The 16530-nt window shown below is 34.5% G+C and overlaps 1 protein-coding gene across 1 annotated transcript; it reads right to left on the bottom strand.

Moving 5' to 3' along the window:
• Positions 1-5412: 5412 nt before the first annotated feature.
• On the bottom strand, positions 5413-7753 carry LOC132740754 (uncharacterized). Its single transcript, XM_060728725.1, has 2 exons — positions 7720-7753; positions 5413-7072 (listed from the first exon to the last, which is right to left on the bottom strand). Exon 2 carries the CDS (start codon positions 7021-7023, stop codon positions 5545-5547), a length of 1479 nt encoding a protein of 492 aa, XP_060584708.1. The 5' UTR covers positions 7024-7072; positions 7720-7753; the 3' UTR covers positions 5413-5544.
• Positions 7754-16530: the final 8777 nt, after the last annotated feature.

Genomic DNA, 16530 nt, shown 5'->3' on the forward strand with positions numbered 1-16530 from the left:
CCACTAAATATTTTTCCTGTTAAACCGGTCTTATTTGAGAGACCGGTGTGTATCAAAGGGACCCGGCACAGTGTTGGGATAGTGTAAAAAATGTAATTCTAGAAAAAAAAATTATACTTTATATACAATATATATTTTTTTTAAAAATTACTCTTTTACACTATCCCAACACTGTGCTGGGTCCCTGTGGTTTTCTGGCCTTCAAACGCCCGGAGGGCAGTATTCTGGATTACCTGCCCTTTTCTCTCCGTTCAATAAATATAAACTGTACGACGGGAACCAGACTAGGAGCGCAGTACTTGTCTTGACACGGCCAAAAATATTCCCGCAATCAGAATTTGAGCCTGCTATAATGCCTTATAGATCAACACTATACGTGCTTAGTGTCAAACTTTATTTGTCATCCAATGAAAACGCTGTATTTTTTAAAAATCCTGTGCGTTAATTTCTTATAGAAGAACAGAAGTCGATACTATATCGAATTTCGTAAGACGTTCATAGTCAACTTCTATTTTTCATAGAATGGCATAGTGACGTAATAAAGTGAGTGATTATGGGGCCAAATAAAGTTTGACACTAAATAATTTATGTTAGTATTCATCCGTAGCTGTTCTACAGAAATTGTAAAGCAATTAATCTGCATGAACTCTGGTCCTGACTATATACCTACACAATTCCTGAAGGACTATGCCGAAGACATTACTCCGGCTCTCACCCTCTTGTTCAACGCCTCTTTACAACAAGGAACAGTACCTTCAGTCTGGAAGAAGGCAAATGTATCACCTATCTTCAAAAAAGGTGACCGTAGCAACCCTGCCAACTACAGACCCATTTCTCTCACATCAGTATGCAGCAAACTCCTAGAACACATCCTACATAGCCAAATTATGAAACACCTTGACCATCACAACATCCTTTCAGATCAACAACATGGATTTAGAAAACAACGCTCAACTGAAAGTCAGCTTCTTCTTACTCTTCAAGACCTGTCATCAGCCCTGGATCAAGGGGAACAAGTAGACGCCATACTACTAGACTTCAGTAAGGCGTTCGATGTTGTGCCTCACCAACGACTCCTCTCCAAGGTAGATCACTACGGCATCAGAGGGACAGTCAGAAGCTGGATTGAGAGCTTCCTGTCTGGCCGCAGCCAACAAGTTGTCGTTGAAGGCCATTCATCTGCATCCTCCCCAGTTACATCCGGTGTACCCCAGGGGACAGTACTAGGTCCTTTACTGTTCCTCCTTTACATCAATGACCTACCAAAGTGCGTGACTTCAATCAGCCGCCTATTTGCTGACGACAGCCTGATCTACAGGAAAATCAAATCAGAAGCTGACGCATTAGCCCTCCAAGAAGACCTAGATAGACTCCAGGAATGGGAACGCAAGTGGATGATGTCTTTCAATCCCAGCAAATGTGAAGTCATACACATCACCAAGAAAAGAAGCCCCATCATTTATGCTTACAAGGTCCATCAATCAACTCTTCAATCTGTCAAAAGTGGAAAGTACCTTGGTGTCAACATCGCTAATAATCTTTCATGGAACAAACATACAGAATCTACCATCAAAAAGGCCAACAACTCACTATCATTCCTCAGAAGAAACATCACAAGCTGCCCACAAGACATCAAGGCCCAGGCCTACAAGACCCTTGTTAGACCAATCCTGGAGTACGCAGGCACAGTCTGGGACCCACACACAGCCACCAACATCAACCAGCTTGAAGCTGTCCAAAGGCGAGCAGCCCGATTTGTAAAAGGCGACTACAAAACTACCAGCAGCACCACTGCAATGATGACAGACCTAGGCTGGCCAACTCTACAGCATCGCCGCTCCAATGCCAAGCTAGTGATGGTCTACAGGATCACGCACAACCTCATAGCCATCCCAGCTGCACAGTACTTCCACCCCCTTGACACTTGGTGGCCATGGCTATGGACACAGATTCCATGTCCCATTCTGCAGAACAGACGCCATGAAGTTCTCCTTTGTACCTTCGGCCATCCGCCTGTGGAACCAGCTTCCAGAGCACCTAGCCACAGCAGTCAACCTTGAGGCCTTCAAGGGAGGACTAGTCATGGGGCCCTAATATGCCAGAGTTGATTTTATTTTTAACATGTTCTTCTTTTAAATCTGCACTTATTCGCCGCACAACACTTTGTACATACACCCTGTACGTCAATGCTCCAGAGTGGGTTATGTACAGTATTGGAAGAAGAAGAAGAAGAAGAATCTCCATGCATGTAGGACAGCGTGGATCACAAGAATCTTAACAGAAACGGCAAAGCCATGAATTAAGGCAACCAGTGTGAGCTTCAGTCATCATAAAGAATAAGATAATGCTTGAAAATGAATTCTGCATGAATTTTGGATTCAGGATTAGTATTTTTACAAGAATAGAGAATTTAGTATGTCTAGAATGAGCTAGACCTTCCGACAAATTTGGAAAGATTAAAAGTCACATTGAAGGTTCCATGACAACCGCCGTATATGAACACATCTGCGAATGTTACTAAATTCAAAATTTCATCATTTTTGTGTTTAAATGTTAAATTCTGCTAAAGCCGGTGCTAGAGGGCGTGGACGGTAACATGCAATTTTCATTACCGTCCATGAACAGGCTCAATCAAACCGAGCCTGCAACATTTTACAATTTTGCCGTGTTGGGCTTTCTTTATGGATTCTGTTTTTCACTATTCCTAATTAAAGTTGAAACTTTTTGTTTACATTTTTTCATAATTTGTTTTTTTATAGGATATACATGTATATATGTGTGCCTTTGTCACAAGCGTGTACTTTATCTTGCCCCAAATTTCATAACAGGCTTATCATATTGTCAACAATATGGCACTTGATTTTAAAAATATATACTAATTAATCCAGATAACTTCAATAGGTGATTGATTTACCTGTTATCACTTTACAAATTTTTGAATATGTATACATGTACTTTAATAATAAAAGGAAATAAATAGTCAACTGCAAATTCTTAAAATTCCCTTTAATTTACCAACTTTTCGACTGAATAGTCTTCTGAAGGGTACATAAATAAATACTAGACAGGAATTAAATAATGTCAGCGTCATACGACATCAATAGCGGTTACTTGATTACATGTAAAATGTCCAAAACAATATGTTGGTCAAACTAGTCAAATATGCTCCAAACAGCAAGAATAGTCATAGATTTGATATAAACCATTATCCTGAAACAACTATAAATGTTTCTGAACTTTTTAATAGCCGAGGACATACTATAGTTAGCAAGGATTTCTCTTTTATGACTATTGATAAAGTAACACATCATTGGAAAATACTTTAAAAGAGATTTCCTGAATATATCATTCGGATAGTTTATCACCAAATGGAATGAATACCAAAATTTTATTCTAAAGTCTATTAATTACTAAAAAGTGTCTTAGTCAGTTTAACTGGTGTTTTTACTTAATATTTTAAATATACTTTACAAGGAATTGAGCTAAAAGATAGCAATGACATCAAATATGTCGCCACTTGTAATGTTACCGATTTGTAATACGTTTGTGTTTTAGGACGGGTTGCATAAATCAAGCAGGTACAGTTCCAAATATCTTTCATTGCTAGGTATTTCTACACTAGTGTCTAGGTTCATTAAATGATGCTTATTGTCTAAAACTCACCATACCTCAATGTCAGTACGCCGAAATGGATTACAAACGAGATTTCATAACCATTTTGAGAACAGCATCATGTCAGAATTTTAGTATACATGTATTTAGTAAAACAATAATCTATCTTTTTTATTATTTTCTCCCCAAACTTTACACATTCAAATATTAAATTACATTTAAGGACATAAAATACAATCGAATTACAGGACAATATAATTTATGTATAACAATGGGATTATCATTAGTTATTAGTTTAACCTTTTACCTCATATAAACGTGTTTTGACGGTTTTTTGCCCCCTTTCCCCCTTTTTGAGGCCTCAAACAGAGAGAAATGCCCCTGTTAAGGCCCCAATAACTGTTTTTCGTTTGAGAAATGTTGTAAAAAAATGATCACTTTTTTCGGCGCCGCCCCCAGAAAATGGTACATCAAGGGGTTGCCAAAAGGGGGATGTGTCGCCCTTCTGTTTGGGGGGTTTGAAGGGGGCGGCAGTCCCCCTTATCGCCAAGAAAAGTTTGGACATGAGACAGGCTAAAAATGGACTCAGGTCGATCTGAGGGTAACTAGTAACAAACTCTGAGAAGCCTTTTACTCTATCTCAATCCATTGAGAAATTGCAGCACTTTGAAATCAGTTTTGATGGGGAAAAAACAAACAATCCAAAATAGTGATTTTCCGCAATTTTGAGACGTCCCCCTTCTAATACCAATCAAAGAACGTCTCAGGAGATTTCCTTCCGGCATCATGTAGTTTGGTTAAGTGTTGTTAATGATGCGGTGCTTTATGAAAAGGTATATTTTTTTTATAAGTTTCTTGGCGATAACTGATAACTGACCAGTAAATGTCATTTCTATGATTCAGAAAACGTTTTTTATAAATACTTAAGAAGTAAAATATCTTAAATCTAGGTGTTACAATTGTTTTTACCAGGTCTTTCAGTGATACGTATGTTTTAGTTTGAGTATCAGTTAGTTTTGACACTAACGTCTGATATTGAAATGAAATATTTTTCATAACGTTGTTTACCGATATGAGTTATGTCATAGGTTTCTATTTGACGTCATGGTTCACATTCCTTTATCCAAAACGGTAATAAAATACCAATAATGCCTTTCACATACACACACGGACCAACGCACACATGCACACTTACACACACATATAAACACACTTGTAAGTCTTCACCCAAAATTTAAGTTCTTACAATACCAAGGACAAACCATAAGAAATCATAAGTGGTACAATTAAAATTAGAAGTGTATTGAAGGGAAGAGGGTAGAAGGGGGTGGATAATTACAACGTAAAGGAAATGGATTCAATAATTAAGTATTGTCATGTATGCAAAAGTTCTTTATTTTCTAATCCTTCGCTTGCACAAACGAAAAGAAAATATTTTTTTCTCTTTATCAATCATAATATAAACAACGAGAAGACATCAGGAATGGTTACCTGCATTGCTTTAATGATATCGATGAGTACACAAATAAATTCATTCAAAAATCATGGAATGACAATATATAAGGATAAGACAATATTATCATTAACAAAATTTTGTTTGCTTTTGTTTTGTTTCTAATCTTTTATAATTGGCTTCAATCTCATTTTGTGATCACTCCTCACACTACGTAAGTCTGGAGTTCCGTCCCTTTCCACTTCGTTTTCTTGACGTGAGCAGGAATCTAGTTGGATAAACATGAACATGGTTTACACTTCCTGGCGGAAATCCTCTTAATTTTCACTTTATTTCCATTAATCACCTTTAAATTTGTAAAATCCTTACTATAACTATCCTTTGCATTAGTTTGTACGTACAATAAATATTATCATAAATTAGTAAAATGCCAACTGTCGTGTTGATTTTATTTACAGATGAACTGTACATTTTCCTCATTAAAGGATTTTCAAAAGTTTTAATCTTTCTAAAAAAATTTGGTATATGTCTTCTTCGGTTGTCCCTGAACATTCCAAACTCCACAAATCTGGCACAACATGAATAAAGAGTTTTTCAAAAGCCACAACAGTTTTATTGTCACTCATACATCTACGGGGCAACGAATTAAATAACCCATCAACTGATGGGTTCTGCTCGACCAGGTTCACAACACTAAAGTCATAAATACACTCTGTTAGCAGGCATAATATCCGTTCTGTCTCATCTCTCCATTTCCTGAACACGGGAAAAAGGTCAGGTTTTGAAATTGATAATGCGACGCAATGATATAATTTAGGAACTTTAAGCAGGATACTTCCACCTTCTTCTAGACAGTCTGACAGGAAGCTTATAATGGCCACCTTATCTTTACCAAACACATCACCTCTCAGCAGATTTCTTTCCGGTATCATGTAGTTGGGTAAATGATTGTTAATGACGCAGTGCTTTATGAAAAATATCGCTTTTTGAATAAGATTAACTAAGTGACTGGGCGATAACTCACAGGAATCTGACATTTCCATGACCCAGAAAATAACATTTTTTACAACATATGAAGTTAAAAAGTTACATCTCGGTTTTAGTAGTGTTTTAGCCATGATTTTTAATAATACGTATGCTTTAAGTTGAGTATCGGAAAGACTTGACACTAATCTCTTTTCTGCTGTAGTATAACATATTCTCCATTCATATGCTTGCATGTCGCTTTGTTTGTCCCCAATTGGTACAATATATCCTTCCATCTGGGATACTTCATTCACAACCTCGGATGTAGGCCATGCGTGATTCCTTGATCTGTTTGTCCACTTGTTTAAATAATTACCTCCATAGAAATAAATACTTATCACTGAATCTATTTGTACTTTTAAATCATCATTTGGTTGGAAGGCCGGTCCTGAACACTTACCAAAGATCTTCAATCCAAATAAATTCATTGCATCCAATGTAATACCTTTGAATTGTTCACTAGATATATATTTTTTCCCCGATTGCGTACGATATTTGCTCATTATTTGCAAATACATGTACTTTTCAATCATAGATGATGTTCTTAAATCAAATGAATCAAGGTTAGAAATAAGAACTATTTTTGTGTAACCTGGTGCCGTACTAGTTCTATCACTTTCAAGAACTACGCATACACTATTCTCGAAACCTTCATCAACGCATATGATATCTTGAAATGCATTCATATAGTCAATATCACTGTCGGACAGTCGGATACCTTCACCTGTACTGCCAGCTGATACGTATGTTAATTCAGGTAAAAGACTATATTTAAAGAAACTGTTGGCAGTAATTTCTATTTTTTGAAGACTGTAATCCATTTCTTTTGATCGAAGTTCAATTTGCTCTTTACTGTACCCAAAACTATCCAATATAGTACATAATGATAGAGACAAGTTCTGGGCATTTGTAGATGACATTGTGAGTGGCATAGAAGCTGATGCTCCTGTTTAATAGTTGATTTTCGTCAATGTCATGGCCCTGGAAAAAACAAAAACAGCAATATGTATATTCCTTTATTGCATATAAAATGTAAAAAGATACTTCTTAATCTGAAAAAATGAGTGTGAAAGGTGATTAATAGGTAAATAAATGATTTATAACAGCCGACATAAAGTTCATTTTTTTCAACATACCTTAATGCAATGCTTTAGAGAAGTAAATAGCTGCATCGAGATTTGAATTATATCTACTAATTGTGTTATAAAATGATATTATATCCACTAATACACCCAACTTAATTATAAAGAAACAACCCACAACAATGCGAAACAGGAAATATTTCATTTTAGTATTTTATAGTATTTTCAACGAATCCATTTCCATACATTTTAAAAAATAGAGCTTGTTAAGCAATTCTTTGTTTAAGTTTTTATCTATTTTTTATCTATCCATTTATTCATCTATGAATTAATTTATAACGATAGTTTATACATATAAAATCAGTACATATATTATCGCATGACACTTTTGGATAAATATAAAAGTCTTATAAAAAATACCATCTAAAAGTAACATACAAATATATACAAATCTGTATGCATATTTTTTTGTATTTAAATCTTTGATAATATCTTTACAAGTAAATGTACCGTTATCATAATTAACTGTCACATAGAATTACGTACCTTGTAAACTTTTGTGTCTATCCGTCAATGAAAAGTAGCTAAACAACAACAGGGAACGGATATTTATAGGGAGAGTACATAAATGAGGATACTAAAATAATTAACTACATGATAATGCTATAATTTCCTTAATTAATAGATACTCAACTCCTGATCTTGAAATCACAAGTTTTTCTTCTTATGATATGTTAGGTATTTTTTTTTTGGATAGGTCATAGATTACAATTGGAGGTCGGGGTATTCCATTTCCTTATTTAAATGGAAATATATTACTTCTTATGCCACTCATGCACACAAATAAAATTGTGTAAGCCTTCCCAAAATCTTAGTTTGAAAACACTTAAGTCAATACATATCAGATTCGTGTCCATGGTGTGATAGACAATTTTTTCTGTATTTTGTCGCAAATATTTCTTCTGTCTCTCGTCCACTTAATAAACACACGATAGTAAAAAAAATTTTTGTTTGTTTGTTTGTTTCATTATTTTACGCCTGTTCCCAACAGTATTTCAGTCATGTAGGCGGGTATTTTCCTAACCATCGTTCCTGGAGAGTTACATCAGTACTAGACTACCTTCCTCCGCGCTAAACTACCAAAGCATCTCCCGGGGATCGAAACCACGCCAGAGAGGTAACTGGATTCGAAGTCATCGACTCTAACCCCTAGACCACGGAGGCGGTACATAATAAAAAAGGCATCTGAAATATTCATATTGATGAATGAACAACACTAAGTTGGAAACTACCTACATGTATATGTATTTGACTAGAATGCTGTTAACACTTGAGCCATCAGAAAACTCAAAACTAGATTTATTGTCATTGAAATTATTTCATTTAACCCTTACCTTGAGGTAACAGGACAGAGTCAGGATAGACTTCACATCATTGCAGTTTGACCAACAGTTCTGAAAATGGAAGCTGGACACGTCCATTGATGGAGGATTTCAGCAGGTTAAATATTAATACAAGTTATTGTGAGTTAAGTTTGAAATGTTTTGGTATTGGTTTCATATCTTAAATAATGTTCTTTATGTACGTCAAAGAATACAAAAATCAACATTCAAGATCGCCTTCCAAGTCACACAGCCCACAAGAACATCCAGCCTTACATTACTCTAAGCCAAACAATGTGCTCTAATACAACACAGTGCCAATAAAATGATCCCGCGCTCTATTTAGTTATAGTGTTCAAGTCATTCGGGATAACTGATTCAGTTAGTGTTATGCACAACACCGGTGCTAGAGTAACATTGTCTGGAGTTTAAACATGTTTAGTATAATTACAACTATCAGTGTTCTGCCAGATACAAACACGTGTGCCGTGGTGCATCAATTGTGAGACTTGCTAATGTACTCAAAGCGTACCGTGGTGCACCAATTGTGGGACTTGCTAATTTTACTCAAGCGTACCGTGGTGCACCAATTGTGAGACTTGCTAATGTACTCAAAGCGTACCGTGGTGCACCAAATTAGAGACATGCTCATGTACTCAAAGCGTGCCGTGGTACATCAATTGTGAGATATGCTCTAGTACACATAGCGTGTCGTGGTACATCAGAGGAGAGAAATGCTCATGTACTCAAAGCGTGTCGTGGTACATCGGATGTGAGAAATGCTCATGTACTTATAGCGTGCCGTGGTGCATCAAATGTGAGACATGCTCATGTACACCTAGCGTGTCGTGTGACACCAGGTGTGAGATATGCTCATGTACTTATAGCGTGCCGTGGTGCATCAAATGTGAGACATACTCATGTTCTCAAAACGTATCGTGGTGCAAGATTTGGGACACATGCTCATGCGATGCACCAAATGAGAGACATCCTCCTAATCACAGCGAAACATACATACTTGTCTTATCAAGCTATCAACACAACCAATCAAACGTCAGAATGCCATGGTAAATAAAGCAGGGAAGCAAATAACAGAAAAAACACACACTATGTCTTATCTCATGACATGGTATTTTGTCCTGTAATTATAATGATTATAACAATATCATAATGAAAGTGAATGTTATAATTTACAGTTAATCTTTGGTTTTGAATACATTTCCCTTTTCCCCCTTTCGTTTTAAGTACTTTTAAGCGTTCCATGAAACTGAATAAGCAGACAGAAAACAATAGCATCTCAATTACATCTCAATTGCACCTCATCAACATCAATATGACGTTTATCCTAACAAAGAAAAACAAAACGCTTGTGGTAAAACTTGACAAACTTTGCTATCAATTTATTGATAAATATACTGAACCCGTGTTAGTCACATTGTCCATATAAATTTAAGTTGCAAATGTTCACGGTACGGAATTACTTGATTTTCGAGGTAACACAAACTGACAACATGGCGTCCAGTCCAGTATTGTTGTGAACAATTGTCAAATTTATGGGCGATAATGCAGTTTGAATTCATCAGTTGTATACAGCGATAGGTCTTCTACGTTATTGTTAATTGAAATAATGTCAAAGTACAAGAAATAGTCTTCGAATCGATGCATTTAGGCCACACCATGTTGTTAGCCCCTTGATTCCATATATTCCGTTATATTAAAGCAGCATACCTCCAGATTCATACTAATTTTCATGAAAATTTTGAAAATGTATTTAAAATTAGAATACTGTGAATTGAACAAAAAGAAATTTACACATTGCCAACGGCACTTACAATCATTAATAAAGAGGTCAAAATATACATTAATACCTCTAACTGCGTTAGTAACGCATTATAATTATAGTGATTGATACAGAAGTTTTAAGAATTCACCATTTTCTTTTTACTTCCGGGAACAATATTTTTTATTGAAAATAAAGAGGGAAATATATGATCGGAAAAAAAATTCCTAAATACTTAACAACTTTCAACATACTTCTTGTAGTATACTTATCAAGTCCTTTAGTTTTGAGCTGTTTAGGATTCCTTTTGAAAATTTACGAAACAGAGGGAAATATCTACACAATAACATGTTGATTACAACAATTAAGACCAAACCCAATCACGTTGATGAACAATACAACATTCGAGGAAAAACCATGAACACATCATCACCAAAAACCACATCGTTACAGTTTCACGTGATTAGGAAATTTTATGACAAAAACATCCTTGTTCATAAGATTTAAGGACCATGTGAACGTTTCGTACGACCAAACCTCAGACCACTTTCGTTTCAAAGAAAGAAAATGTCATTACTTACTCTTATGTTAATTAAGACTCTTCAATTTTTGAATAGCGATCCAGATGAGCATTTTTTCTTTGAAGGACTGAAGGTCGTGCCATTGTTTTTTCTAACTTCTCTAGGGAAAATAAATTATTAAATAAATAAAAGTCTACAACTTATACTGAAGATGAAGTGTTTCTTGTCTAAAAATTAAGAAATCATTAGAATGCAACAGTAACCATTGGTTCATGTTGGTGTTAATGTACAATGAGATGTAAAGAAAGAAATTTACAATAAAACACTAGAACTTACGATTAAAAGGTGTTTTCATACATCAAAACATTACATCTATCAGTCCATATGCTGTGATTATATGAGACGTGATTGTGAATATCTGAATTATCAAAACTAAGTGTATATAAACATAGCATTTCTTTAGTCAAGGATACAGAAGGCACGGCCTTGTGTTTGTAGACTGAAGATTGTGTCCGCTTTAATTTCCTTCAACTCAAGTAATTTGTCGTCTGTTCATTAAAGTTTAGTTCTTACAAGAAAAAACATGCTATAGGTTATAGTTAGTATTTAGAGTATAGTTGGTATACTGGTTATAGCCAGTATCTAGAATAGACTAAAACTGGTATATGGGGTATAGTCAGGATCTAGCCTTTAGCTGGTACATAGGTTATAGCTAGTATAATGGTAATAGTATGTATATAGGTTAAAGCTAGTATATAGGTTATAGCTGATGTAAAGGTTATGGCTTGTATATAGGTACCAGCAGGTATTTAGATTATAGCTAGTTTATAAGTTATAGCTAGTATATAGGTTAAAGTGTGAATATAAGTTATAGCTTGTATATAGGTTATAGCTAGTATATAGGTTATAGCTAGTATATAGGTTATAGTTTGTATATAAGTTATAGCTTGTATATAGGTTACAGCTTGTGTATAGTTTATAGATTGTATATAGGTTATAGCTAGTATATAGATTATAGCTTGTATATAGTTTATAGCTTGTATATAGGTAATAGCTGGTATCTAGGTAATAATTCGTATATAGGGTATAGCTTGTATATAGGTTATAGCTTGTATAGAGGTTATAGCTCGTATATAGGTTATATCTTGTATATAGGTTATAGCTGGTATATAGGTAATAATAGGTATCTAGGTAATACTTAGTAGCTGGTATCGAGGTTATAGCTGGTATATAGGTAAAAGCTAGTGTATAGGTTAAAGCTAGTATATAGTATATAGCTGGTATATAGGTTATAGCTGATATCTAGGTAATAGCTGATATATATATAGGTTAAAGCTAGTATATAGATTATAGCTAGTTTATAGGTAATAGCTGGTATACAGGTTATAGCTAATATGTAGGTTATAGCTAGTGTATGGATTATAGCTAGCTGGTATCTAGTTTATAGCTAGTATATAGTTTATAGCTAGTATATAGGTTATATCTTGTATATAGATCATAGCTGGTAAATACGTAAAAGCTGGTTTCCAGGCAATATATGGTATATAGGTTATAGCTGGTATATAGATTATAGCTGGTATATAGATTATAGCTTGTATATAGGTTATAGCTTGTATATAGGTTATAGCTGGTATATAGGTTATAGATGGAATCTAGTTAATAGCTGGTATATAGGTTATAGCTGGTATATAGCTAATAGCCAGTATATAGATCATAGCTGGTATATAGGATAAAGCTGGTATCTAGGCAATAGCTGGTATATAGGTTATAGCTGGTATATAGATTATAGCTGGTATATAGGTTATAGCTTGTATATAGATAATAGCTGATATATAGGTTATAGCTTGAATACAGGTTATAGCTGATATCTAGGTAATAGCTGATATATATAGGTTAAAGCTAGTATATAGATTATAGCTAGTTTATAGGTAATAGCTGGTATACAGGTTATAGCTAATATGTAAGTTATAGCTAGTGTATAGATTATATCTAGTATATAGATCATAGCTGGTATCTAGTTTATAGCTAGTATATAGTTTATAGCTAGTAAATAGGTAATATCTTGTATATAGATCATAGCTGGTATATAAGTAAAAGCTGGTATATAGGTTTTAGCTGGTTTGTAGGTAATAGCTGGTATATAGGTTAAAGCTGGTATCTAGGCAATAGCTGGTATATAGGTTATAGCTGGTATGTAAATTATAGCTGGTATATAGGTTATAGCTGGTATATAGATAATAGCTGATATATAGGTTTTAGCTTGTATACAGGTTATAGCTGGTATCTAGGTAATAGCTGGTATATAGGTTATACCTTGTATATAGTTTTTAGCCAGTATATAGGTTATAGCTGCTATTTAAGTTATATATGGTATCTAAGTAGAAGCTGGTATATTGATCATAGCTGGTACCTAGGTACTCGCTGGTATATAGGTTATAGCTGGTATTTAGGTTATAGCTAGTGTATAGGTTAAAGCTTGTATATAGATTAAAGCTTGTATATAGTATATAGCTGGGATATAGGTTAACGCTGATATTTAGGTTATAGCTAGTATATAAGTTATAGCTAGTGTATAGGATAAAGCTTGTATATAGGTTAAAGCTGGTATATAGTATAACGCTGGTATATAGGTTAAAGCTGGTATCTAGGTTATAGCTTGTTTATAGCTAACAGCTAGTATATAGGTTAAAGCTGGTATCTAGGTAATAGCTGGTATTTAGGTTATAGCTGGTCTATAGATTATAAATAGTGTATAGGTTAAAGCTGGTATATAGTATATAGCTGGTATATAGGTTATAGCTGGTATATAGGTTATAGCTAGTATGTAGGTTACAGCTAGTGTAAAGGTTATTGCTAGTATATAGGTTATAGCTGGTATATAGGTAACAGCTAGTATATAGGTAAAAGCTGGTATCTAGGTAATAGCTGGTGTTTAGGTTATAGCTGGTCTATAGATTATAAATAGTGTATAGGTTAAAGTGGGTATATAGTTTATAGCTGGTATAATAGGTTATAGCTGGTATCTAGGTTATAGCTAGTGTCTAGGTTACAGCTAGTGTAAAGGTTATAGCAAGAATATAGGTTATAGCTGGTATATAGGTTATAGCTAGTATATAGGTTATATCTAGTATGTAGGTTATAGCTAGTGTAAAGTTTATAGCAAGTATATAGGTTATAGCTTGTATATAGGTTATAGCTAGTATGTAGGTTATAGCTAGTGTCTAGGTTATAACTAGTGTAAAGGTTATAGCAAGTATATAGGTTATAGCTGGTATATAGTATATAGCTGGTATATAGGTTATAGCTGGTATCTAGGTTATAGCTAGTATGTAGGTTATAGCTAGTGTAAAGGTTATTGCTAGTATATAGGTTATAGCTGGTATATAGGTAACAGCTAGTATATAGGTAAAAGCTGGTATATAGGTTATACCTGGTATATAGGTTATTGCTAGTATGTAAGTTATAGCTAGTGTCTAGGTTATAGCTAGTGTAAAGGTTATAGCAAGTATATAGGTTATAGCTGGTATATAGGTTATAGCTGGTTTATAGGTTATAGCTAGTATGTAGGTTAAAGCTAGTGTCAAGTTAATAGCTAGTTTAAAGGTTATAGGAAGTATATAGGTTATAGCTGGTATATAGTATATAGCTGGTATATAGGTTATAGCTAGTATGTAGGTTATAGCTAGTGTAAAGTTTATAGCTTGTATATAGGTTATAGCTGGTATATAGGTTATAGCTAGTGTCTAGGTTATAGCTAGTGTATAGGTTATAGCTGGTATATAGTATATAGCTGGTATATAGGTTATAACTGGTATATAGGTTATAGCTAGTGTCTAGGTTATAGCTAGTGTAAAGGTTATAGCAAGTATATAGGTTATAGCTGGTATATAGGTTATAGCTATTATGTAGGTTATAGCTAGTTTCTAGGTTATAGCTAGTGTAAAGGTTATAGCAAGTATATAGGTTATAGCTGGTATATAGCTGGTATATATGTTATAGCTAGTATGTAGGTTATAGCTAGTGTAAAGTTTATAGCTTGTATATAGGTTATAGCTGGTATATAGGTTATAGCTAGTATATAGGTTATAGCTGGTATATAGGTTATAGCTTGTACCGGTATATGTGGTATAGCCAGGATCTATACTTTAGCTGGTATATGGGGTATAGTCTGGATTTAGACTAAAGCTAAGCCGTCCGGTTAGCTCAATAGGTAGAGCGTTGGACTGTGAATCGGGCGATCCGGGTTCGATTCACGGATGGTAAAGGTCACTTTCTTTGTGATTGATCATGAAATATTTAATTCAGTCATTCGCACTGAGGTACTCTGCACTGGCTTGTTAGAGTTCAGTTCCTTGCAAAAGTGGTGGCAACTAATGCTGGTTCTTTGCCTGAAAGCGTGCTCAAGAATGATGCGGTGGCTGAAATGTGTTCTGGTAAATTCATTTAATGTCGTGATCCGATGTGAAAAGGAGCAAAACCGGCCAGCTAGACTAAAGCTAGTATCTAGGTTATATACTTTTTAAAGTGTCTCCTAGAATGGTTCACGTACATCAAAATATGTCAGTCCCTTCATTAGCAATGAATTTCTGTAAAAAATGTTTGTGGAAACATTGCATGTGAAAAACAAACAAACAAACAAAAAGAATTGAATGGTCACGCCTAAATTCACGGATGATTTTGTACGTATCAAGCATACATGTACTTTTGCCATAGAAACAACACAGCATCAGGATAAATCGGTATTATGGACGGTATAATTTGGGATCAACTTATTATGGATATGTATGGAAACATCGGTAGCGCCGTCTGTAACATGTGTTTGTATTCGTACGCATTTTGCGTGATTATGATTGGCCCGGAAAGGCAGGCTGGGTACACAAGCAAAACCAAGTCTAGATATTTGATTTAATGACGCTAATTTTTACAAAAGACAAAGTCATTGCATAATCATTTTAATAGTTCCTTGGAGAATACATTTATTACAAAATCAAATGTAACTACAACAAAGATTTAAATATACATGTATGAAATAAGATTAAGAGTCTATACATGTATAAGAATTAACTTTTGCCTAAACTTAATTGCAAAGTGTAAAATTAATAGACGCATATACATACAAAATTAGATATAAATTTTAGCCGATTATCTTTCCCGATTTTTATGACAAATAATTTCACGTTTTATTGATACTTTCTTTAAATTTAGGTTCACTTAATCAAATCTATGACAATTCATACATTAAATACAATGTTGCCTAAATCAAGCAGATACAGTTTATAATTTCCATTTCTAGGTATTTTTACACTAGTGTCTAGGTGCAGCTAATTATGATTCTTATTGTCTCAAAATCACCGTACCGCAATGTCAGTACGCCGAAACCTGTATCTAGAAGATAATGGGAGAATCTTTAGCTACCAGTTAAATGACAACTCAGTTGTATTTCATTTCGTAAAATATGAATTGTACTTGTTTTAACTCGTTTAAATGTTCAATTTAGTTTATTCTTTCTTCATAAATATGTCTTAAGTCATCCATGGACTTTCCTGATAACGATGAAGTAAAACACATGACATTACATGGGTTATTTTATCTATTTAAGGCTTTTATAGCTGCTCCCACAGTCTAACCAACGGTCTAACCAACACTGTGATACTAGTAACAGCCAAAATGATAT

Source organism: Ruditapes philippinarum, unplaced genomic scaffold (assembly GCF_026571515.1).
Source record: "Ruditapes philippinarum isolate M1 unplaced genomic scaffold, ASM2657151v2 ctg8196_1_1_1_1, whole genome shotgun sequence".
NCBI classification, from domain to species: domain Eukaryota; kingdom Metazoa; phylum Mollusca; class Bivalvia; order Venerida; family Veneridae; genus Ruditapes; species Ruditapes philippinarum.